This window comes from Chiroxiphia lanceolata, chromosome 14 (assembly GCF_009829145.1).
Source record: "Chiroxiphia lanceolata isolate bChiLan1 chromosome 14, bChiLan1.pri, whole genome shotgun sequence".
NCBI lineage: Eukaryota > Metazoa > Chordata > Aves > Passeriformes > Pipridae > Chiroxiphia > Chiroxiphia lanceolata.
Window position 1 is genome coordinate 1,640,888 of NC_045650.1, and position 25,647 is coordinate 1,666,534.

The following is a 25,647-nucleotide window of genomic DNA, read 5'->3' on the forward strand; positions in this document are numbered from 1 at the left end:
CTTAGTAATGACTGTGTTGTTTCCAAAAACATATCTAGCTCCAAGATCTAATTAATCATCCATTAAAAAAAAAAAAGGCATTTCATATCGAGAACATAATGCATTTTCATTCCTCATTTTTCTCTCAATAACTGTTGAACAAAGATCACCAGCAGAGAGTGCTGTGGCTCTTCAAGAATGTGGCAGTAGCTTCTGAATTCGATTCTAAAATCTAATCAGACTTTGTTCCATAATTCTATTTTTAGTTTTTCATTTATGTGAAAACAAAATGTTAATCAATTACCTGTAACTTGATACCTTGCTGTCTCTAATTATCAATAGTTTTGTAGCTTACTACGGGATTGTTTTTAGGAGCACAACTAACTATGTTCAGAAAAATTCTAATTGCCACTTTTTGAAGCAGTCATTTAACAGAAATTAATCTATTTTGTTCCAGTGCGTTGACCTTTTTTGTTCATAAAATTATTTCTCCTTTAATTTCTGTTCTTTAATTTCATGTTCAAAATAAGCTGTTTACTCTTTAGTACAGCTTCTCTGTGCTGGGGGAAGATGGTCCTGCTCCTACAATTCGTAGAGCTCTAGCATGTGTATGGCACTCAGTGTTTCACTGCGACCAAACCTTTAAACTTCCCAGGCTATGGAAGTTTGCTTCCAGCCAAAGATTACTGTTGGTTGGGCCTCTTTCATTTCTCAGTCCTGAGTCTGCTTGACATCAGCGTTAAAAAGAAGTTGCAAGAGCTTAAAATCAAAAAGCACCCCCTCTCCCCCATCCCCATGGTGTTTATCAATACAGTTGCACCCTTACAAGGCCTGGAGACTTGGAAGAGGTTAGGCTTTTTGGTTTAAATCAGCCATGGTTGTCCCCTCACAGTCTTTATGATCATTGCAATATCAGGATTATCAAGTCTGTTTTTTGCTGCAGAACCTGCTGTGCATCTCGTTCTTGACTAATTTCATCATTCTTTAGTCACTGAGGCCGAACAAATGCTATGTTGAAGTCCAGGGCCTCCATGTCTTACTCTTAGGGTTTACTCTGATTTGAATCCACTGGACGTTGAAGGAATCTTTTCATTCATTTCAGCAGATTTTTTTAAAGAGACATGAGAGGCAGGAGTGCAGGTAAGCAAGGGAGATGGTCAACTTTTTTACATCGAGGTTGTTAATATATAATAGACATTAGTTAACGGCTTACAGAACTCTCTTTGGGAGAAGAATAGTGTCTTGGAGGGAAATCCCTTTGTCCAGACTAACCCTGCTGTCCTTATTTTGCCCCAAGTACATTTAGCTGTAGGGCACTGGGGTGTGAATGTGTTTAGGGCAAAGCTGAGACGTTTATTTTTTCATAGTTGGCAGTTGTTTATCGCTCTCCTGGTTACACGTCTTTCTTCTGAAATTCTGCATAGAAAGGGGCCAGAGTTCAGCAGTTAGAATAATTCTCCTTACAGGTGGTACCTGATCAATCACCTCACGGGTGACATGAGACTGCTGACCTCTATATTGCATTTCACTGTGTAAGCTGTTCCTTTTCTGCCCCTTCCTGTGCAGGCCCTTTCTTCTCCCAGGAACCATGCTGCACTTGAGTTACACTCCATTAGAGGTACCTCCCAAGCTGACATACTTTTGAAAATCTTCACAGGCAGTAGCATGCAAAACCTTAGATGAGCGGGAGCTGTGTTACAACGTAAATCACAATATAGACAGGATATTAAGTTGGCTGTGCAAAAGTTTCTGTATCAGTTACTTCCCTCCGAGAAGTTATGTGGTCATCAAAGTTTGATTATATAGAATAGGCAAAATAATACATTTGTGTAGAAAGACACAGCAATCACTTAGTGAAGGCCAGAGGAGTACATAGTGTGTAATTATTCCTGCTTGTGTGTTTTGAGAAGGAGAATTTTTCTAGTGATTTTGTGCATGTCAAGTTTCATGGTAGTAATTTCTGGTGCTGTTGGTCTGTGAATACCTGTCATTGCCATCTTGGTGAATGATAACTGGGTTTACATATAATTCATGCCTCAATCTTGTGTCTGTCAGATGGATTCTGTTTCTCTTCAGAAGTCACAGCTGGTCTCCAGCTGTACCCAATGGCAGGACCTGAGGGAGTCCTTCAGGCTTTGTTACAGCTCAGGGCTGGATGTAGCAGCAACACCAAATCTTCTGCATATGACTCTGAAATGGCCATGACCACCCTGAAGGCTGAGTGCTAAAACCAGGTGGTAAAACTGCAGCAAAAGCTGCAGTGCTGCAGGTCCAGGCTCACTATATGTGTGGGCAGCAAGGCAGGGTCTGTGCCCTGTGACTCTCAGAGACTCTCCAAGTCCAGACTGAACTGACTTTGGACAAACCACTCCTATACCTTGGTACTTTCTTCACCTGTTTCTTGTGCTTCTTACCAGGTTTTGAAATGTTTTAGTCTCGTTTTGGTCTGTATCCCCTAATGTGTTGGTTCACTTCTTTTTCTTTAATGAATCTATCTGTCAAACCGACCTGAAGTGTTCAAGGCCAGGCTGGATGGGGCTTAGAGCAACCTGGTCTATTGGAAGGTGTCCCTGACCATGGCAAGGTCCCTTCCAACCAAAACCATTCTGTGACTTTTGCATCCGTGACAAGAAATACAATCTCCCTTTTCAGAAATGTCTGTTCCTTGCTCCTGCTCACATAGTAAACGTATTCAGCTCCTCTTCTTTTTCTTTTTTACTATTTCTTGCATTACTGTCTATTTACAGTAGGGTCCTTATTTCACCCAACAGTGTGTTTACAGACTGGGCAAAGAACATCCAGCTTTGTTGGTGGTGGGGATGTACTGTCTGGTCCCAAGAGACAACGGCACTTCCGAGCCCTGCTAAGGGTTTACTTTTATGTGTAAGAAGAAAAGCTCTGTTAAACTGGCCCAAGAGCAGAGATCCATGGAAATTAATTTATGCCCCTCTCCAGTGACTGAGCGCCGGACTGAGCGGTGGTGTCTGTACAGGAGGGATAATATCAGCAGCTTCCTGAGCTCCAGCTGCTGGGGACAAAGGGCAGCAGAGCTACAGTGATTCCTGGAGGGAGGAAGTTTAAGATGGAGGAATTTTAAAGAATGTGAAGGACAACCTCTTAAAAAATTGTGGGTGGAGCGATTCCCGGTCATTCAAACAGCTCCGAAGCCCAAGATTTATTTTCCTACTTTGAACGTAGTTGCCGTTGTGGAGTTTATCTTCTGTGCTTTCTGACACAACTACCGTCACCTTTGTGTGATTGCATAAATTGGCCCCAGTACTCTGGAACAGTTATTAGGAACCCCTTTCTTGTGTTGTTTCCTGAATTCCCACATTGTGGCGTGATGTGTGTGTGGAAACCACTCACTTCCTCTGCTGGCAGCCGCTCAGATGAGCGCTGGAGCTCCTGAGGACTGCGCTGGGCGGGAGCTGGGTGAAGGGAGGATACAGCGGGACAATATTGTGAGGAAGAGAATTTGGATTTCGTGCAGCTTTGTTCTTTTGCAGTTCGATAGTGCTGGTATCTCCAGCTGTGGGTTAAACACGAGCAGTGCTCCTGGAATAAACAGCGGCAGAGGAGCTGGGGTTAACACGCCTCAGGCAAGGCTCACCCCTTCCCAGTGCCTGCGTGAAGCAAGAGTTGTGCTTTCCCGATGACTCTGCCTTCTCGCTTTGCTCCCATATTTTCTTTGAGCGTGTGGGAGGGAGACAGGATGTGTGACTGAGGCACATTTTCTAACTCTTCCACTCGCTGTAGCTGTGTATTTCCCTTACAGTTCTACCCCACAGCATCCAAGCAAATATGTGCTTCAGTAGCTCCTTCTGCCTTGCCCTTTTCCTTTGGCGTTTTCAAACTGTAGCGTTACGGGATGTCAATGAGCTGGTTACATGTGTGTTTCTACATTTGTTCCAGTGAAATGTTCCAATGAATGAATGTCGGTTATGAGGCGAAAAAATAGATGTTTATATATATTCTGCATTTGGGATTTCTGCAGTTTGACTTCCTGAACTTTTGTCCAGAGCTTCTTTTCAATGTTAAGAGTTGAGAATGTCAGAAAGGATTCGTTTGCACAGAGCAAGTAAAAGGTAAATGGCTGAATCATGTCATGTCTCCTCACATGAAGGCAGAATTTCACAGTGCAAGGATTTGACATGTGGCCAATTTTTTCACTTTTAGTACTTTTGGAAACTGGTGGCATCTTACAGCCACACCTTGTCATACTGGGACTACTTAATGGGCTTCATATTTGCATGGTTATGCTCTATGTATTGAATCAGCTGTGGACACACTGTGACAGTTTCATTCATTTTTTTTGTGTCGCTCTTTCCTGAAATTCTAAGTTAGTGACCAGGAGCCAAGTGAAAGCTGTCACTGGGAGATCATTCTCCTCCTGAGTTCAGGACAGGAGTGACCTCACTGGGGAAGGATTCTACTGCTTTATATGCAAAAGCTGGAGGTGGATTGTGAGAAAGACAGGGTACCATTGTTTGTACACAAGTCCCAATTGAAGGACCAGTTTGTTATCTCGGCTTTGTTTAGGCTGGGGATTTGCCCTGATTACAGGGATGGGGCAAGAAAAAGTTGGTGTTGCTTACCCCATTTCAGAGCAAGAGCTTTGCCTCTCTGATGCAGAGGCTGGTTCCACTGCAGAGCTGACAGTATTACTGTCATTCCCAACTCCTGTTAGATCTAAAAGAGGGAGACTGGCTTAAGTCTTTCTTTTTTTAAATCATTTTGGGGTCCTTTTACTGACTTTTGAGTGGAGAGACATGCTTTGCTTTAAAGGTTGTGACATATTTAAAGATAAGCTGTTTTAGAAGTTGAAATTCTACAGTGTGATTCCAGGCTTTAAAGCCTTAGACAGAAGATATCTCTGAGCGTGGCCATCATCTTTTATTATGCGGTAAAATGCTGAAACAAAGCAAAACCATGGTTGTATTTGGGGAAAAGAAATGAAGTCTCTTCCACCTACTCTTCCCACACTGACCATTCAATCCAGCTGTGGTAGGGTGGTAGAGGTCTGTGGATAATTCCTGTTAGGATAAGCTGAGCCTTGGAAGATTCCGTGATGTACATTTTGGTTTTAAGCAGAACATTACATATGGGGAACTCCTTTAATATTCTGCCTGTGTGCAGTTAGTCATGATCAGTTCTTGCTGCACTTTCAATTATTTTCAGCATTTGGCCAGGAAAAAGTGGGTGAGTCAGCCCCTTGGCCAGTGTACGTTGGTATAAACCTGTTTCACTCCACTGGCTCAGTGGGTCGGGTGTGAGACCTTGGGTCTGACTTCTGTGGATGCTCCCCCTTACAGCCCCTCCGCGGAGCACCGGGACTGGAGCACGGCTGAAACTCAGGCTGGGCCGGAGCTCTGCCACTTCCCCAGGGCAGGGACAGCGCTCAGCAGCTTCAGGGAGCAGTGGGGACACTGGTGGGGCAGCTCTGTGGAGGGACCAGGGTGGTCTTGGGGGGCATCAGGCTCAGCATCGCTGCTGGGCGAGAGGGGATTGTCCTGCTCTGCTCTGCACTAGGACGGCCTCACCTGCAATACTGGGGCAGTTTTGGGCACCACAGTGTAAGAAAGATACTATGCCATTCGAGAGCACCCAAAGGAGGGCAACGAAGATGGGGAAGGGCCTTGAGAGAAAGCCCTGTGAGGAGCAGCTGAGGGCACTTGGTGTGTTCAGCCTGAAGGAGACTGAGAGGAGACCTCATTGTGGTCTACAACATCCTCCCGAGGGACAGTGGAGGGGCAGCTCCGGTGTCTGCTCTGTGTGACCAGTGACAGGACCTGAGGAACGGCTGCAGCTGTGTCAGGGGAGGTTTAAATTGGGTATTAGACAGAAGTTTTTCCCCCAGAGGGTGGTTGGGCACTGCCCAGGCTCCCCAGGGCAGTGGTCACGGCCCCAAGGCTGCCAGAGCTCCAGGAGCGTTTGGACAACGCTCTGAGGGACAGGGTGGGGTTGTTGGGGTGTCTGTGCCGGGCCGGGGGCTGGACTCGCTGATCCCCGCGCGTCCCTCCCCGCTCAGGACCCTGCGGTTCCGTGCCCGCACACAATAGCGGCGGGCGGGGCGGTGCCGCGGGCGGGGCGGGCCCGGCGGTCGCTTCCTGCCCGCCCCGCCGAGCGCGTCCCGCGGCCCCGAGCCCGAGCAGCGGAAGGAGCTGAGCTGCCCTGCCCTGCCCGGTCCGTCCCGTCCGTGCCACCGCCCGTGAGCCCGGCCCCGCCGCGCACAGGTAACCCGGGGAGGGAGCGAGCGGAGCCCGCGATGCCTTGGGCCGCCCTGCCCTGCCGGGGCCGCGGGAGCCCCGCGCCGCGCTGCCACTGACAGCCCAGGGGCGCCGCTGCCACCGGGACAACGACTGCCCTTCTTTTTGTTTATTCCGCCGATCTCGAGGTACCGCTCTCCTCCTTCCAGGCACCGCGGGCAGGTCCCGGCTGACCGTATTGGATTTTTACCCTTCTGTCTCGGTCTCCTGTCTGAAAATATATTTATTTTTAATAAAAGAAAAAGTCCAGCCACAAATCCAGTTCGTATCACATTCCCCTTTCTGTGGAGCCCGGTGTATTTCTACAGATAAAAAAAGTTTACTCCCCCTCCTCCACTTTTATTGACACTGAGGATGAAGAAGGATTTGCAAATGAAAGCGCCTTGAAATACAGCATCTTTTGGAGAGAGCTCTGCAGTTCTCCAGCCTGTTGAGTCTCGAATTCCACCCTTTGCCCCTGCTGAATCCACTGTTCTGCCCTTTACTCTCTGGGGTAAAAAAACCAAACAACAACAACAAAAACCCGAGGGGAAAAAGAATACCTTTGGCAGCAGGGAAGCTTTGTGTGACTGACCCAACGAGCTACAAGTGTCCAGTTTCTGAAAAGAAGAAAACCCTTTTGTCTTCAGCAGATCAGTAGGTAAGAGACATGCACAGCACAAGGGACTCTGCATTCATTCATCAGCCTGAACCTGGGAGTTAGATTGGCTCTCCTCTGTCAGCTTTTGCCCATCACTTCTCTTTCCTGTAAAGTTTACTTTTCAACTTGCAAAATTCTTGCAAGAAAAAAAATTACACTTGTCCACTACCACTGGTAGTTAATTGCCAAATCAATAGGGATGTACTTGAGTGTAACTGGATCGAGTAAAACTCGGTGGAAGTCGCTGAAGTGGTTTTGTGTCAGGCTGTGTTTGAAAGCAGCTGCGTTTCTTGTGGTGCTCTTTTTGTTGGAGAAAATAATCACAATCATTGTGCTTGTAATCCACGTGTTGAGATTGTCTTTGCTTGTTGTGCTTCACGGAGGAGCACGTATGTGCCTTTACATATCACACATGCAAACAGGGCTGCCACAATTGTTTGGCATTTCTTGTTTCACACTGGAATTTGTTTTACATTAAGTGCTTTACTACTGTGTCACAAGGTGTAAAAGTGTTGGATCTATAATTAACCTGCCTTAACAGATTATTGAACATGGCTAGGAACACGCTTGGCATTGTGCAGAGAGAGTATGAGGAGATGTTTCCTCTGTTTTGAGATTTTTTTTCAAAGTAAGACTGAAAATGCAGTGGAGACATGCACATAATAACTGGATGAAGGCCCAGTCTCCGTGCAGGGAAACATATTTCGCAGAATACTCCTTTCTGTAGGGGCCAAGTGCTGGAAGTGTCCTCGTTTACAACTGATAATACTACTGTGATTGTGTCGTTTTCCTTCTCCCCCAGCTCTGTAACCGCATACCCCCTTCCCAAAGGCCGGAGTTTCAGCACTATGAACCTTTCCTGCAAGGAAAGGACCGGTGGAATTTTGTGTGGCTGGTAGTAGGACTCCTTGTGTCAGGGAGGATTACATTGTTCCCTGTGGAAACACACAGCATCCCCCAGCAGGAGGAACTGCCTGTTCACGTGGTGAAACCAGCCTTAACATCAAGCTCTTCCCCACTGCTGGGTTTTTCCTGTGGATGATACAGGAAATGCTACACTGTAGTCTATCCTGGTCCTGGTCCTCATTCCTCTTTCGGTTTTTTTTTCCCCTTCTGTGGAGGGATTTCTGTGGGAAAAGAAAGTGGAAAAGGTGTCCTGTTCCTGCCTTAGAGGAGAGGCAACAAGTCAGCATGCTCTGAGCTGCCAGACCTTCAGAGGACTCAGTCTCTGCTGAGGTGCAGCATGAGGGGACTGGGGCAGGTGACTCTCCGCTGTCCATCCCGGGGCAGAGGACACGGTGTAGGTTTTGGCTGCCGTCTCACTTTTTTCTGCCACCCTTGACTCCTTCTGTGGACTGAACTTTTCTACCAGATCTGGGTGGGAACACAAGAACCATATTCTCGAGCTTTCCCTGCACCCTTGTGCTGCTCCTGTGTGAGTGATGGGCAGCATCAGGTTGGTTTTCAGGGCTGATATGAAAACATGAACCCTACCATCAGGACCGTGACCCTGTTAAATCTTTGGGTCAGACTTTCACCAGGGTTACCTCAGTGACTGCTCCTCAAGGGAAATAGGGTCATGAGCTGACCCTGGAAAAATTTGTCCCATGGTTGAAGATGCAGATTCATCTGGGACACTTGGTCTCCCTCTCTTTTACTTCCAGGACACTTACATGCAACGTAACCCCTCTCCTTAAAACATTCCTGGAAGCCCCAAACACAACACAGAATAATTTCTTTTTCTTGAGGAAAGTGAGGGATTTACAGATGGAGGAAAGGGGATGCCTGGCCTTCTCCCAAGCTCTTTGTCTTTCTGATTCTGGAGATGTTTTGCAGGCAGCACTGCCTGCCCTGGGGAGGAGGCTGGAGGCAGAAAGGAAGCTGGGAGTGGGAGTGGGCAAAACGGGTCATGTAGTGGGACATGGGATTGGAGTGGTGCTGGCACCTCAGCACTGGGGCCTGGCTTGCCATGACACTTATTTCAATTGTGCAGGCTGGTTAATGTACCGAGAGGGTGGTTCACCACTCTGCCTGTGCATGGTGACACACACCATGAGATCCTGCCACAGATGTGGGAGAACCGAAGGGTTCCTCTTTCCTGAAGCACGCTCAGGCCACTGTGGACTAAAGCTTTGTAGCAGAGAATGCTACAGCTGGACCACAAGGTTTTCATATGGCTGGAGTACAAATGTATAAAAATTCTCTGCAGTCTGTAATACAGCTCAAAGGGCAGCTGATTTAGATGTGCTTGAGTGTTAAGGTCAGGAGATCACATTCCACAGGTTACTAGATGAAAGTGCTTCAAGAGGGCATAGCATAAATATTTGACTCATATAGAAGGGATTGGTGCAAATCCTTTTGTCCCTTCCCCAAAGATGTTCTGTAGAAAAAGCACTGTTAGGAGAATAAAACCCATCAAACAGCAGAAAACTTGTAACTTCTTTGTGCTGGAGGAGGTTGGATGGTAACATAGTATATTATTGTTGAATTCCACTGAAAATCCCCTCATGGGATACACTGTCTTCAAGAACAGTGAAGGGAACTAATGTTTTTAAGTGTAAAATGACTCATAATGCACGGGCTCTTGAGGTTGGGTTTAACATTGTATGCAAACATGGCCAGCTGGTGGGGATCTTTTGGGATAAATAAGAACTATATTTGTACAAGAAGGCTTGAATGATGCATTTCAGATGCATCCTGATTAGCATAAGCCATTCACTTTGCAAAAGAATAGCCAGAATCCCAGAAGTGGAGATAGTTTAATAGTTCTCTTGTTCTCTTTAGTCTGTCTTGCATCAGCAGACTGACCACTCTTTTTGTTTATTTAGAGATAAGGTTGCATTGCTTTACTGCCACATTTTCCTAACCGTGACAGTGAAATTGAGAATTTGCAATCCCCAAGTCCTCAAAGCATAAATGCTTCTCCCACTTCTCTCCCTTCCTTTAGTCTTCAGTTAAGTGTAATGTGTTTGGGTTTTGTTGGTTTTTTGTTTGGTTTGGATTTTTTGTGGTTTTTTTTGTTTTGTTTTGTTTTGTTTTGGGTTTTTTTTGTGTGGGGTTGTTTTTTTTTTTTGTTTTTTTTTGTTTTTTTTTTTTTAATGGAACGATTTGCACTATTTAATTCTTTATAGGGCCCAGCACAATGATGCCTTGCTCTATGCTGGGGCTCACTGTCACTGCAATGAATGAACAGCTCAAGTAAAATTTGAGCTCATTAAAGCTTTATTTTCTTAACATGGAGCAAAATCTGATGTAAGATTAGGTTGTTGCTGTATAAATGTATACACAAAGATAGGTCTTTAATTCTAGATTTAGCAACAGTCCAAGATCATTTTAAAGTATAAATACTTATAGCTGTGAATGAATTTGTCTGTTCATACCCCTCATGGGGCAGAACTCCGTTGTGCAGTTCTTGCTTCATTCTTACTGATGGCTTTTAAATAGATGCAGAGCTGTACCCTGCTGGGAAGACAAAGCCCAATAAGAAAGTTCTGACACGTTCAGAGTATGTATTGAACTAAAACCTGGCTCCAAACACCTGTAAAGGATAAGATGCAGAATATGCTGTGTGTTAGGTTCTGTTCTGAATTAAAAAGAAAACAATGACCTTGTTCTTGGCAAAAAGGTTCATGGATTAATAGGTGTTCCCACTTTGGGCTGAAGTGTAAATGCTTTCAGAATAAAGTAAGATGCCTCTTTTCCCCCATCTGACTGTTGTTGCACATTCCCATCTTTCAAGGTATTTTCAGACACTCACTTCTGAGGAAGTCCTCTCAAAGGGTTCCTAATCAAAACAGCCTTATGGATTTTTTTTCTCCTTGTTATTGGGGACAATATAATGGGAGTGGAATGTCCTTGGTTGCCAATGTTTGCTGCTAGGTATTCTCCTTCCATGGAGACCAAATGTTTGTAATAGTGTGAGAACAGCCATTCTTGGTGATTGGCAAAAAGGTTCAAGGCTCTCTTTCTCCTTTTCTGTCCCCCGAAATACAAGAGAGGACTTGGATCTCTTAGTTCTTCATAGAAGTGTTCCAAATTGCCTGTTACTGGGGTTATACAGTTTCAGGAAGCACTAGAGGATTTGTCAAAGTGATTTAGTCTGTTGTGTTGAATCTGGGCCACAACCCATTTCTGTAAGCTCCTTGCTTTCAGGACTTCTTTGCTTCTCTCACTTTCTGATGAGTAGTTACTTTCTTGGTTAGACTTGCACCTACTCTTGTGCCTCATCCTCCCTGGCTGCACGTGCCCGTGTCTGTGGCACCATCACCATGCTGTGGACCTAAATCATTGTCTTTTATGAAGGAGCAGGCACATGGCTGCCCTGTGAGTCCAGTGTGGCTGCAGGAGCTCCTCAGTTGTTAAACCCTTTTACACAGGAGAGAGTGTATTCCCAAGCAGCTCTGGAATGCAGTGCTGGCCACAGGAAGGATTGCACGCTGCAGCCTCTGTGCTATGGCCGTGCCTTCAGCTTTTGCAAAAGTATTTGCTTCATGCTTTGGACAGATCTGATGCTGAAATTGTATCCATGTAAAAGTAATGGACTGTATGGAGAACTCTAAAGTCAGCAAATACCCAGGTCTTGCATATTACTTGGCTCTCCAGAGTAGCCTTGAAATGTAATCTTCAAGACAGAAAAAAAATCTCAACAGCTTTGGGGAATAATAGTTTAAACTTGCTTCTAGGAGCAATTAATTTTTAAATCTGCAATATAATCTTTGTCTTACTTGCCTACTATGCCTGTAAGTGAAAGGAGTTTTTCAGGATTGATGAAATTCATGTTTACATAGACACTTGGATGTAATTTTTTATGTAAGAATATATTTGAAATTCTGTGTATAAATGGCCATTCAGGGCAAACCAGACATTTGATGTCAGCAGGAGATCAGTGACTGAGGAATGAATAGGTGAATGACTAGGAATGGAAAAGTCATGAACAAAAAAACCCTTGAGAACAAAATAAAAAGATTGTGGAAACAAAATTCTCAAAGCCTTAAAATCTTGCCTTAGTAGAGTAGGGAGGTTAATGTGAGGTGCTCATCCTAAGGGAAGGAAGAACATGTGTTGGAGTCTCCTGTGGTGCCTGGGGGTCATGAGCACTGGTCATCTCTCCTGGTGGTTGTTGGATGTGTCATTCCTTGTTGTGAGCAGCTCCCATATTGCTTGGCTGGCACTGGGAAAGTGAGGGCTCCCTCCTGTTCCTAGTGGCTCAGTCGTCTCCTGTTTTTCTGGCATGCAGTCTGCATTCTTGGTCCTGAAGAAGGGCTTCAGACATAAATGCTACCATTCACACTTGTTTTTTTACTTTCTCATCCTCTCTGAGAATGACTGTTGTCTAGTTTGGTTGTGTCTAAGCTTAAAATAAACTTTTGGATTTTTTAAAATACTAAATATCTGAAATTCTTCGGGAGTTTGAAAAAGTATTTGGTCACTTTCCATGGTAACTACTTTTGGGCTATATAAGGTTCATCAGTATTGGTTTCAATATAGAACCAGATTTTTTTTAAGTGATAAAAAATTTCACTGATCTAATAAAATTGGTTTTTAAAGGCCTGTTTGTATTAGCAAAGCACTTACAGTGTCTGATTGTAGACCAAGATGTTGTTGAGCAGTTCCCTTATAAGAATGTTTATGAATTAAGCTAATTTAGGATTTTGTTTAGTGAATTAATTAGCATTTGTAAGACCTTGTCTAAGAGTTGTATCACAGTAATATTTGTTTGCTTTAAAATGTTTTGTGTCTCTACACAACTTGTTTTTTAAAAGAATTACTTATTCTCTTAGGATTAGTTACTGTAACCATCAAGGAAAGTAATTCCACATTTCAGTGACTTTGTTCCCATCAGGGTTTGGTGGACTTTTCCTGCTGTTGTAATTTGGGTGGTTCTGTGTTCAGCTGAAACAAATTTGATTGCTTCATACTAGGGCTAGCCTGTCTTGTTGTGGGGCTTGGGAAAAACAGGGTGGAAAAACATATCTTCCTAGTTTTCCCATTGTCTTTTTGAAACAAAACAAAGTTGAAACCTCCTTGGTATTTCTGGAGAGACAGAACTTAAAACCAGTGGGACATGGCATCCCTGCCCATGGTGGGGGGTTGGAACAAGACAGGCTTTGAGGTCCCTTCCAACCCAAACCAGTCTGGGATCCTGGGATAGCCTGTGGAGGTACACAAGGGATTAGGAATAGGTAATTTTCTGAAATCATCCCCGCTGAGTGCTGATATTCTTATTGGGTAAGAACAAATTTGCAAGTCATTTTACTGTAGAATGATGAAGGTTGAAGAGACTGAGAGCAATTATGTAGCCTGTCCCATCCTTCCTTTGGATAAGATCAGGGCCATGGGGAGCAGGCAGAAAAGAGCACTCCAGAGTTACATGGAAAAAAGCAGCTTTTGCTGTTGTCAAGTTGGGATTGGGTTTGGAACATTTGAATCTTCTGTAAAAAAAGAAAAAATAATAGAAAAATCTTAGCACCCCCGGAGGGAAGAGTGGATTTACCACCTGGTGAAAGACCAGTATCTTTCTGATTTGGGGAAGTAGGGCTGGCAACAGAAACTGTGTGAGAGACCACTGGCCCCATCCCGTGCTGCTCAGGTGGATTTTGAAGGGATGTTTGCATGGAGCAATCTCCAGTGGTGGAATGCAGCTCAGGGTAGTCACACTGGCTTTGTGCCCCAGGGGCCACGTGTTACCTGTGGGCTCTGTGCCTTCGGCCAGGGTCGTTTGCTCAGGAGGGAATACTGCATACCTCTAAATCTTTAACTGTGTTTTCTGCAGCTACTAGGGAGACCTGGCAGAAGTATCTTCTCCAGCTGTAGAAAACATTCAGAAGGTTCCCCTGTCTCCTGCTTGCACAAGGTCTGGGGTGCCAACATCCTTGATCCAAACCACTTAGGCAGGATCTGTACTCACTGTTGCAGTTATTACAGAAAACTGGCGATGAAGTTTCTATCAGCAAGGAAGAGGTTGTGCTGGGATGGTTTACACAAGGTTTCCTAAGCAATACACCTAAAACCAATTATTTCCTACTGTAACTGCATCTGCTTTGCAGTGGTTGTTGGAAGAGTTACATTGAAAGAAATCAATTCCCTCAGTGACATAGTTGTGGCAACAAAAAACATAAATGTAGGCCAGGAGTTAGCCAGTCATTGCTGTGCTAAAATGGATGCACTAATATCTTCCTCCCAGTGTGGTGGTGAGGCTCAATTAATCATCTTACGAGTAATTAAAGGTTTTTTACAAGGTGCACATGAAACCCCCAGGTGGTTACGATAAAAGAACAACCCTAAAACCACTTTTATAATATCGTCACTTTCTAAAAATTTGGTGCTCTGGATCTTCTGTTGGGTTTCACTGTAATTCATCTTGCTGATCCATGGCACCCATTGAGATCACTTTGTGGAACTGGGCTATACCAATACTGCAATAGGTTTGTACCCTTCCTTGAGCCACAGCATCTCAGAAAGAGCATTACCAACTCTGTTGGGCTGACTGACTGATAAGGTACCTGACAACTGATAAGGTACCTGTATTTTAACTGTTTGTTTTTATAAAGGAAAAAAACCCAGCCCTTTAACAAAAAGGAGGGGCCCTGCCTACCTGTGTTCTGGATTCTGTGACTGGTCCTGTTAAATTCTGTGAAACTCTTTTGTGAAATAAGAAGAGAATAGTTCAAATTGTGGTATTGCTAGAAAAAGCCAGAAAATTCAATTCTAAAGTTAGGCCATAGTCATTGTTTTCTTCTCCACATCCTTCTCCACCTGAGGTTTTTATTTATGTCAACTTAATATATAAATTTTCAGTATGTCACAACTGACATATGCGAAAAAGCTCCCTTAAGGTAGTATAAAATGGATATATCTGTTTGGGGATCGTATCTGGGTTGTTTTCAGGACTACTTAAGCTTTTAGGTTTGAATTTTGACTTTATTTTTAATATAGATGGTGATTCCAATCTTTTTCTTTTTTTTTTTTAATCTCAGCAGCAATTAAAAGAGCCTGATCCTATCAGTAGGGACAAATGATGCACTGTCAACATTTTGCTCCCTTCAGATAATGCACATGAAACTGGTTTGTGTGTTTGAAGATTACATTTTACTCTCACATGGTTTTCATTATCTGAGAGCCCTGAGGAGAGGCCTGGACTAAATCAGGGAAGGAATGGAGAAACCACACAATGCAATGAAAATGGTGCTGAGGCATAGCTGGGATACTTGTGGGACAGGGGCTGCTGAGACAGGAGTGGGGTGCTGCCGGAGCGCCAGCAGCAGCAGGGCACGGAGCATTCGGGGAGACAAAACTAAACTTGATGTTGAATCAAAATTGCAGCTTGGGTTTGCAGCAGTTCCCCAGTTCTACAGGGATAATAACTGGAGATCTGGAAAGTTCAAAGGAGGTGGATCTTCCTTGCTCTGGGAGGCAGCACTCTGAAATGAGAGCTAGTGTGACTCAACCTTTGTAAGCGGGAGCTGGTTTTAGCAAGAAGACATCTGAAAGGTGAGATCTGGGCCTTTCTGGAGTTGGTAGCAGAGCTCCCATTGCCTGTGCTGGAATTTGTGTTTCATTAATGATGCAGAAATTCCAGTACCTGCCCCTAAAGGGTTGTGTCTCTGCAGGTGTGTGAGTAGTGTTAGGTAGCTCTGCACAAGAGCTTAAATAACTGATGTGTTCCTGTAGAAATATTCCCAATAAGAACAGCTGGACTGGTTTGGCTATTAGGACTGGTATATTCAGAATAAATCCTCCTGCCCCTGTGACTTTTAAAATTTTATGGAGGAACTTGAAATTCCATAGCATTCTTCTCAAAATACTTAAGAGCCATGACACATTCCTATTTATACCGGGCTTTGTAAATGTTTATTCTTCTCTTTTTTTTTTCCTCCCTTTGTAATATGAAACCTAAATTATGTTGCTGAAGATTATAGGAACTTCCCTGTGAAGAAATTGATACTTTTTAGTGAGGGAGCAGTAACTCAAAGGTCAAGTAAGGTCTTTTCAGTTTTTTCCTCAGAAATGTTATTTAGGGAGAGTCTTTCTATGTTGATGTCTTGACTTATTTTTCTCAGTCTAGGCTGAGCAACTTGCTACCTTTTCTTTAGGTCTGTCAGGCTTTCTTGTGCTGTTCTGTGCCCAGATCCCAGTGCCATGAGTGTTTGAGGAGAAGGACTAGTGGCTGTTGTTGAGGCAGTTCTAGTCCTTGCTCAGGTGGACTCTGTTTGGCCCAGAGAGTTGTTAGAATTGTGATCAGTCTTCGGGTATTGTGGTGGCCTCTCTCTACAGTTACCCCATGATCTAATGTAATGGGTATGCATATTATTTGTCCCCCTCCGGGTGACATTGTTCTTGTTTTTCGTTAAAAGAAGGAAGTTTTTCTTGTTTGCCCAGTGACTCTGGCCTTCTGGTATGAAGATGAATAATGTTGGCACTGCTCCATGCACCTGCTCAGTGCCACCCTCTGAGATCACCTGAGCCCGAGGCAGCAGATCAGGGCAAGCAGGGATGGGACAGTTGAATGGAAGCTGAGGAGATGTTTATGGTTGGGATCTGAAACCTCCTCCTGGTTAGGAGCAGGTGCTAAAATACTCTCACAACACTGGGGTTTGTTGTGTGCTGCCTGGCAGGTTTGGGTGTTGGTGCCAGACATTGGGGACCTTTATTCCCAAGGACTATCCTTGTGAGTATTCTCTCCCTTCCTCCTCCTTGGGTAGGACTTAAATGAAGTAAAGAGCATTCAGTGATAACCTGCACTATTCATTAAATAATTTGGGACCTCGCCCTTGGGAGTCTGGTGCTCCCAGCCACTTCAAAGTGAATGTGTGTGCAGAATAGCCATGTTGTTTCCAGTGGTCTTGGAGACACTGAGGTTAAGTGAATTTTGCAGGATCAGGCGATCAGCCTGCTGGGGTTTGCGTGGGCCATGGAGCAACAGCGTGTTCCCATTAACCAGGGGGTGACTCAGCATGGGAGCTGGTCCCTGCAATTGCCTGGGGACCTCACAGCCAGTCCTTTCTGTGCTATCTCTGTTTCGTGTTCCCCTCCTCTATTATAGTGTGCAGGTATGTCTGAAGATAACTCTGCACCTAAAAAACCCACCTCAGACTTCATCTAGCTGATAACATCCCATCACCTGTTGCCAACCAGGACAAACAGTATCACATGCACGTCTTCTAAGAAAAACACAGAATTACTTTGCAAAATTTGCTGCTGGAGTTTGAAGTCTGTAACTGGATTGTTTTGTGTATGAGTGACTCAAAATTTAGGAGTAAAACTGAAAGTGCTTAACTGTCCTCCAGCCCTATTGAGGTGGTGAACCTGTTCTTGTCCCACCTGATGCATAAGATAATTAGCTCCTTGGCTAAGCAGTAATTCTGGGCAAGTATGCACAGGCTGTCCTCACAGGGACTCTTGCATTCCTCTTAGTTTCACAAGCTAAAGAAAGATCTTTCTCTGTGCTTGTGAGGTTATTATTGCTCCATGCAGGTTAATTGAGCTATAGCATTAGAGGCACTCATCAAACAGTGGTGAGTCGCTCACTTGTCTAAGCTTGTTTATTTTTATAATGCTGAAAAATATTTGCATGCTGTACAGAAATGTGCTGCTTTGATTCCCTACAGCCTGGCAGTATTATCATTTTTAATTCTTCATTAATCTTTCTTTCTCATGAGGGACTGGCAAGGTTCCTGTGCATAATTACATGATCTTTAGGACAGAAGCCTCAGCTACTGGGTTTTTACACAAAGCCTTACAAATATGAGGCTTTTCTTCCTTAAATAGTACCCATACTACCTCCCCTTTTGTGCCCGTTCTTGATCTCAGCCTGGTGAAACACTATTTGCAGTTCCTTTGTTAGTTCTACCAGCTCTAGGTTCTGATGTTTCCTCAAGAGCTTTTTCCTCAAGTTACCACGGATAATTTCAGACCAGAGGTTAGAATGCGGTGTCAGACGATAGAACTGCGATGCTCGGAGCAAATTGCGAAATTGGTTCTTCCTGGGAAATCTCACAGTGGTTCCTTGGGTTAGAATTGATCTAAACCTGAATTTTCCACTGCAAAAGCAAGGTGTTTCTAGACTTTTTGGCTATGGGGAGTGCACCATCTAATCCATAAGCCAGTACAGTTTGGCAGAGTTGTTGGAAGTCTGATTTCAGCCCTGTCCTTCATAATAGATTTAGACTAACCTCCCAAATGTGTCTGTTTAAAATGTCTACAGAACCTTTCCAATTTCCTTCCAGGTCTGTCGTAACAACCTTTCCAGTGCATTTCACTAATTTCCATCTTTGGCACACTGCAAACTGAAATTGCTGGAAGAGCCTAACACAAATTGAGTTTGGGTCCAAATAAATAACACATGGGCTCCAGCATCGCTTGTACTGTTCTTTTTTGTGTTTTGTTAATAGAAAAGTTAAATCACTGGTTCTGCCAGGAGTTTCCAGCTTGCTCAGAAAGCAGATTCCAGGAATACTGCCACCCAAGTTAGTTGCACAAGATTTTCTTTGTTAATTAAACATAATGGGATAAAACTGGAAAAAATAGCCTTAATGCTATTAGTCGGTATTTGTTAGCCAGAATATTGTTATAGTGTATCTCAGTCCACCTTTTGTCTTGGATTTCCAGGCTGATTCCAGGTACATCCACATTAAAATTGGTAGTATTCAGTTCCAGCAAATGTTTTCAGTGTGAACTGGGGCCTCCCTTCATCGGCTCAGCAGGATAAGCTGGTAGTGCTGAGGAGTGAAGCTCTGTGTGTGAAATGGTTCCTTGAGCATTTGAAGGAGTTAAACATGCCCAGATTGGATTTGTCTGTTGAGAAAATCTGTAAGGCAGAGAGGCAGAATCTCAAGCTGGGTTGTATCTTCGTATTAAAAAAATAAATAACACTCCCCCACCCGCTTAGATTTTTCCAGTTGAGACAAAAGAAATCTTTGGGTAGAAAGGCAGCATCATATTGCATAATAAAAGCCTTTTTATGCTCTAATAAAAAGGGTTGCTCAGGGCAGCTTGGTTTAAAAGAAATAAAAAAAAAAAAGAAGAGTCAGTGATGATCCTGGTGTGAGGGGGATGAGGAATCCCTAACTTCAGTTGTGTAACACTGGGAAAGAGGTTGGAAATTGCTCTAGTTATCTGCTATCTTAATGCCTGGCTTAAAGGTTCTTTACTGCATATTTGCTGGCAGCTGTTTTCAATATATCCCTCTTGAACTAAGTCACCAGTTAAGAATTTGACATTAGCTCTTTTTTTTCAACCACCATCTTGAAGTACCACACCACACAACACTGCCTTGTTCTCTCCTTAGATATTGTTCATGTGCCTTGAAATTGCTGTTGACACCTCAAGTATTTAACTTGCAGATCTGAGATAATTTTCGTTGGGTGTGGATGTGTGCTATAATAAGTCAGAGACAGAAGTATCCATGTCTGCATTCCTTCACTACATCTGTTCATTTTATTTTTTGCAACATTCCAGGAAATTAGGTTAAATTATACATATCAACGAAGAGTTTTAAGTTGTGTTTTCATTGCCTTCCCTTTAAGTATGAACACACTGAGTGCACAAGTATCTTTCTCTTCTTTTGCATTATTTGCCTTTTCCTTTAGGACACCTTCAGTAGTAGATTTAACTGCTTGAATAACACACCTAAATACACATTTTGTTATGTTCTCCTGATTTTCCACTCAATGGTTAAAGTTTCTTTACTGCTTCATATTCTGAAAAAGTCACGTAATTAAAGAATGTTTTGGGAATTAGAGCTGTACTCTGCATTATATTTCTGGCATAAACCCTGTGTCCTTTTCCTCTCCTCACATTCCCAGTCTGTAAAATAAAGCTGATATTCGTATACTGATCATTCTCACAGTCATTTCTGAGACACAGAGTGTTGAAGTTTATGAAGTATTTCACTATCCATGGTTCATCAAGGCATTTCTGCTGATACAGTTTGAAATGCACAGCACCACAGGCAAAGGAGCCATAAGCACAGGGCATCCTCATCTGTGTTGCAGCTTTCATTCTGAGCAAAAAATAAAACAATGGAGTTAAAGAATTAGCGGGTTTTAATCACTGTTTCACTTGGAGGCACAGATGGGACAGAGCATTACTTGGCAACGTTTAATCTTGGAGCAGAAATGGTCATGATTAAAGCAGCAGCTGGAGTAGATTGCTAGGGACAGGGGGATTCATTCATCCTAAAGGGATCAAAATTATTGGGCTCTGGGAGAAAACAAGAAGCTACAAAAGGAAAATCTGAAATATGGGCCAAGGTTTATTATTTGTAGGGTCTCATCTGCTAATTAAAATGATGTTTTCAATGCTTTCCTCAGAATTATTTTGGAAGGGAGGAGAGTATCAAGTGATCTGGCCTACTGAAGAGGAGCCTGAAGCCATCCCTGAGTGGAAATTTTGGACTTGGACAAGGAAGGCTGAGTGTGTCTCCCCATGTGGCAGAACTGCTTCTCCTTACCAGGGAACTCCAGGTGAAGGACATAGGTATGTGCCTCTTCAGACTTCAGAAGAGTCATGTTCCAGGCCAGGTGACAGGGCCTGAACTCCTCCTAGCTTGGTGAGACAGCCCGGAACAAGGTGGATTTTAACTTTCTCTTCCTTAATATTTGTAGAAGGCTTTTGTCTCTGTATTTGAGTCCTTGTGTTTCAGGGGGTGGCTGTGGAGATGCAGAACAAAGCAGAACCTTCAGGTGTTGACTCCTGCAGTGCATTCCTGATTCTGCCACGGAATTTGTTGGAAGCAAGTTACCTTTTGCCAAGGGACAATGTTATATAGGAAAAAGGTGTCAAAATAAAGTGCTAGAATACCAACATGTGTTCTGCTGTCAGGGCAGAGCCACAGTTTAGCCCACAAGTGAGGCATACCCTCTATTCTGAGCTGCTCTAGCTCAAAAGTAGCTCTGCTTTCAGTTAGATGTCTCAGAGGTATTGTTAATTTTTGATATTTCAGCTCACGCAATACCAATGGGCTTGACTTTCCATGACCAATTCCTGGGTCCACTGGGAGACTGACTGAAATGTAATCCCTGTTGGTCACTGGCTTAATCTGTGCTTAGGATGTGGCTTGACACTGGCTCTTTGTGTTTCTCTCATTTGGACACAGTGGTTTTCCCTGCCACTCGGAGGTCTTTTTCTGTTCCTTAGATCAGACAACTCTCTTTCCTGCCCTTGCATTTGCATGCATTCCGCTGAGATATTTAGATGGGTGAGGATTTATTTGCCTTTGTGCAGCAGGAAGTTGCCGAGTCCTCACTTGCACCGTGCGTGGTGTTTTCTGCAGCAGGGAGAATAGGTGCTGATCTCACTCTGGGCATTTCATAACTCTGAGAACCTGCTGGCTAACGAGGTATTCATTAATTGCTTTAAACGATCTAAGCAAAGAGATTTTTTTACTTCCTTTGAACCATATGCTATCTCAAAGGGCCTCTCTTTTTTTCTTTTTCTTTCCCTTTGTAGCAGTTTGAGCCACATTAGAAATCTAAAATCTAATTTCCAGGCCTCCCCTCACCCCTTCCCACAATTTATCTCAACACCGGAGAGAAACTTTCAGGCCAGAGGCTTCTATAGGGGAAGGGGAAGTATATACATTTATTTACACAAATAAATATACTGTACAAACTAAAAGCAACTATATATATATATATATATTTTTACATTTCTATCAGTCTTTTAAGCTCCTCCCCTTAACTTTAGTCCAGAAGCAGCCCTTTCAAGGCTGATATGTAATGCAGTCTTTCCCTTGTGGGAGTGTTCTGGGCCCGAACGCTCCCCCCCCACCAAGCTCCAGCTGTTTGTTGCAGTTTTTCCTCCTCATGAAGTCCAAGAAGATAGCTTTGAGTCCTTTCTCCTCTATCCTGTGTCATTTCTGCTGTGTGATCTCTCGATCTCATACCTCGGTTCGTAGGCTGCTGCAGTGTAGTTGAGCTTATCAAGCATCCTCCGAGTCAGTTTTCGGCTGCCCCAGGTCGGCTTCTGCAGGGCAACCCCCGAGCTCTTGGCCCGTCTCCAGTTTCACCTGGGATTCTTCTCCCAAGCGCCGAGCCTCCTCCTCCAGCCCATCTCTTGGCTCAGCTTCAATGCTGAGCCTCTCCTCCGCTTACAGTGGAGGGAAAGGAAAAGTGCCCCTCTACAGCTTCACTGCAGAAAGGAGGGGGGAGAGAGGGCTTGGCTGCAGAGCCTGCCTCTCTTCTTACCTCCGGTGCTGTGAATCTCTTCCTTCACAGCACACACTCCAAATGCTGCCTCCAACTCCGGCCCAGGCAGAGTTGGGGGGGCTGCAGGGCTCCCCTCTCCCCCACCCCGGGGGGAGGGAAGGAGCCCAGCCAGCCCCTGGCCTCCTACACCTGCATGCAGCAGACATACACCAACAGCAGAACACCAAGACTGCCAACAGCTTCCGGGGCTGTGATATATGATTTTGAGCAGAAGTGAACAACATGGACAGTGACTGGCTCTCCAGGGAACACTGCCCTGGCACCCAATCACCCTTGAGCCCCCCGAACTCTCAAGGGGGGGCCAATTTCAAACCATGACACCCTTAAAACTGATGAATTGCTGATTTCACCCTTTAATGCTTGTCAGCCTGCAAATATGGGAAGTATGTTTCACCACTGGCAGCTCTAAGAGTAAAGCGAACAGGTCTCAGGCATTTTTGCCATCATCCTGTGAATTCCAGGCCTCCTTTTTGCCCGAGATGCTGTCTGAGGTATTTGGCATGCATCCCTACAGCTCCCAGTTGATCGATTTGCCTATAAACTTGCTAGTCACCGTTCATCACCTTTCTGAGGCTTTGCCCCCTGGCATGCAAGTCGTTCTTAGGACCTTAATGATTCCCATTGTTGTGGGAACCTTTGGTAATCGAACCTGCTTCTTTTCTGTATTTCGAGCCATCGCTCTTAAATATCTCTTGCTTGATCCACCCAGGCACTAATAACCGTGTCTCCTTCCCTTAGGTCAAGGGCAGCTTTTACATTCCACCCAAAAGGCACCAGAGTTTGAGATGAGGAATTCAGAAGAGCAAGCAGCTACGACAGTTTTACAGCGCCTGCTGCAGGAGCAACTCCGATACGGAAACCCAAATGACAACCGTAACCTTCTTGCCTTACACCAGCAGGCCACAGGGAATGCCCCCCCTTTCAGCAGCACCGGGAGTCCAGCATCTCAGAACGAAGGGCTGAGCTCCCAGGACCACCAGCTTGTGACTCATGCTGCCCGTCAGGAGCCCCAGGGCCAGGAGATACAGGTGGACAACAGCATCATGGAGAAGCAGCTCTCCCCACGGCTCCAGAACAGCGAGGATCTCCCGACCTACGAGGAAGCCAAAGTCCAGTCCCAGTATTTCCGGGGTCAGCCTCACGCCAGCGTCGGGGCAGCCTTCTATGTAACGGGGGTCACCAACCAAAAGATGAGGACTGAGGGGCGGCCCACGGTCCAGCGGGTGAGCCCGGGGAAGGTCCACCAGGATGAAGGACTGAAGGACCTCAAGCAAGGGCACGTGCGCTCGCTGAGCGAGAGGTTGATGCAGCTGTCCTTGGCCACCAGCGGGGTCAAGGCCCACGCGCCGGTCACGAGCGCGCCGCTCTCCCCCCTCTCTCCACTTTCTCCTCAGCAGTCCAGCGACCCTTATAAAAATTCTGGCTCCAATGAGTTCTACAAGAACTCGGTGCAGCCCCCTTCCCAGCCCAGCATGAAAGGAATGGAGCAGCGGGGTCCTCCTCCCGAGTATCCGTACAAAAATGTGTCCACCCCGTCTATGAACTGCAAACCTCAGGACTCGGGACATTTCTATAGTGACCATCGCATGAGCCAGCAGGGAAGAGCTGATGGGCCTATGATGAGGTATCAGCACCCCCCTGAGTATGGGTCAGTCAGGTAAGCAAGATCTTAAATTCCATGACAGCCACATAGGGAAAGACAGTATAAAACTCACTCCTGAAGCAGGGTTTTTTTCAGCAAAGATCCTATCTTTATTGTGGGAGATGACATGTTGTGTTCATCCACAGACTGACTGGAAGGACTGTTGGTTCAGTTGTTGACTAGAGAGGACTGACTATTTTTTATTAAAAAAAACCAAAAAAACAAACAAATGAAAAAAACCCAACTAAACAAAACCCCCAAAAAACCCCCTCAAAACAAGCTAGCTTGATTTTATGGCATGGAGAAGTTTAATGCTGAGGCTCCAGAGCCTTACAAAAGCTTTGCTATGAAAACCAAAGTGATGGTGTGATTCATTGTAGAAACTTGCAGTTAGTTACTGCAAGACTTAAGCTGTTGTTTACATATGTCTGTCCAGACAAAAGATTTTTTAAAAACTTCATCACATAGGAAAGGAGAAAGTGAATGAAAGCGATAAAGGTGCAGGTAACAGAAATCACCTGAGCTTCCTGTAGAGTTTTTCAAATTTTGTCTTCAGTGGACTGAAGTGTAGGAGTGGAAAATGGAGTGTGCTCAGTACCTCATCCCAGACCTGCTTGTTTAGCTTTTGCTCATTTTCCTTGCCTCATTTGAAGTCTCAGCCTCTTCTGGTTCGCTCTAGATAAGGAGCTGGACTTGGCTTGAGTCAAACTCTGATGTCCGTGTGGGGGAAGATGAAGTTTTCTTACGGTGGGCTTAAACCCCAGCTTTACTTTACTTTACCTGTTTCCATCCCATCCCATCTCTGTCCAAGACCAGGTGGGATTTGGTGTAATGATTTTGGGCTCATTTTGAAGCTAAAAGGCTAATACAAAGGAGCAACAGGATGGCATTGCTGCAATAAGTAAATGGTGAGGTCTCTGTGGGTTTGTGTTTGCAGATATTGTGTTGTGTTCTGAGGGGAGCATGATGAAGAAACCCGTCAGTATCTGGGAGCAGATTCTGAGCTTTGCGGAATTTGAATCTGCTCAGAATCTTCCTGGTCCTACGAGGAGCTATTTTCAGAGTTTGTCCACCATTGTTTGTGATCTGAAATGACTTCAGCAGCATACAAGCCTGATGAAAAGGCCCTTTGATCTGGCTAAATAAATAATAAAGAGGCCAGGAAAAGGGGAAGTAAAGGGTTTAGGGGGGGTAATGATTGTAGCGGCTTGTTGTAAATGTTTTTGAAAATTCAAAGGCCTCAAACCTCTGTCACACAGGACAGGGAAACAGATCCTCGATGGTTATGCTTCAGAAATACTCCAAATATATATGCAGTGAAAGTGAGACTTAGCCTGCTTGCCGTTTAAGGGAGAGGTATTTGAAAACACGCCAATAGTCAGCTCCTCTAGACAGGGTGATTTTTGTCTGTATTGGATGGATCCTGGCTGCTTTGAAAGAACATGGTGGGGGGGAGCGGGGGGAGGAGAAAGGTTCAGCTGGCAAGGTTTCCAGTAGGGGAAGCAACTGAAATTTGTCTTCAAAGCATTGGGAATCTAATGAGGTTACTTTTTAACCTAAATAGCTGCACAGAGAAGAGGTTTCCTTTGCAAGCAAATGCTGAAGTAGAACAATTGCAAGACTAATCCATAAATTACAGAGCAGCGTAGCAAAGGAAGGGAACGAGTCCTCTATTCCCCTCCCTCTCCCACACACTCTAAGAGAAACTCAGACAAGAAACCTTCTGTGTTACTAAAGGTGCAGCTGGGTGACGGTGTGGGGATTTTAAAGGCATACAGCTTTGGGGAGAGAGTTTGCCTCGCACGAGGGGTGCCTTTGCAGTCTTCAGCTTTCCTGTGCTGCAGCTCGGTGTTTATCGGGATTCATTCGGGTTGGTAAATGTGTGCATTTTTTGAACTGTGCGTCAAGGAAACA

General features: G+C 44.6%; 1 protein-coding gene across 1 annotated transcript in view; it reads left to right on the plus strand.

Moving 5' to 3' along the window:
- Positions 1–25,647, plus strand: part of AMOT (angiomotin) — a 62,616-nt gene that overhangs the window by 5,593 nt on the left and 31,376 nt on the right. The window contains 2 exon segments of the mRNA XM_032702272.1: positions 20,196–20,361; positions 22,830–23,748. Coding sequence (XP_032558163.1) covers positions 22,877–23,748 — 872 coding nt within the window. The 5' untranslated portion in view covers positions 20,196–20,361; positions 22,830–22,876.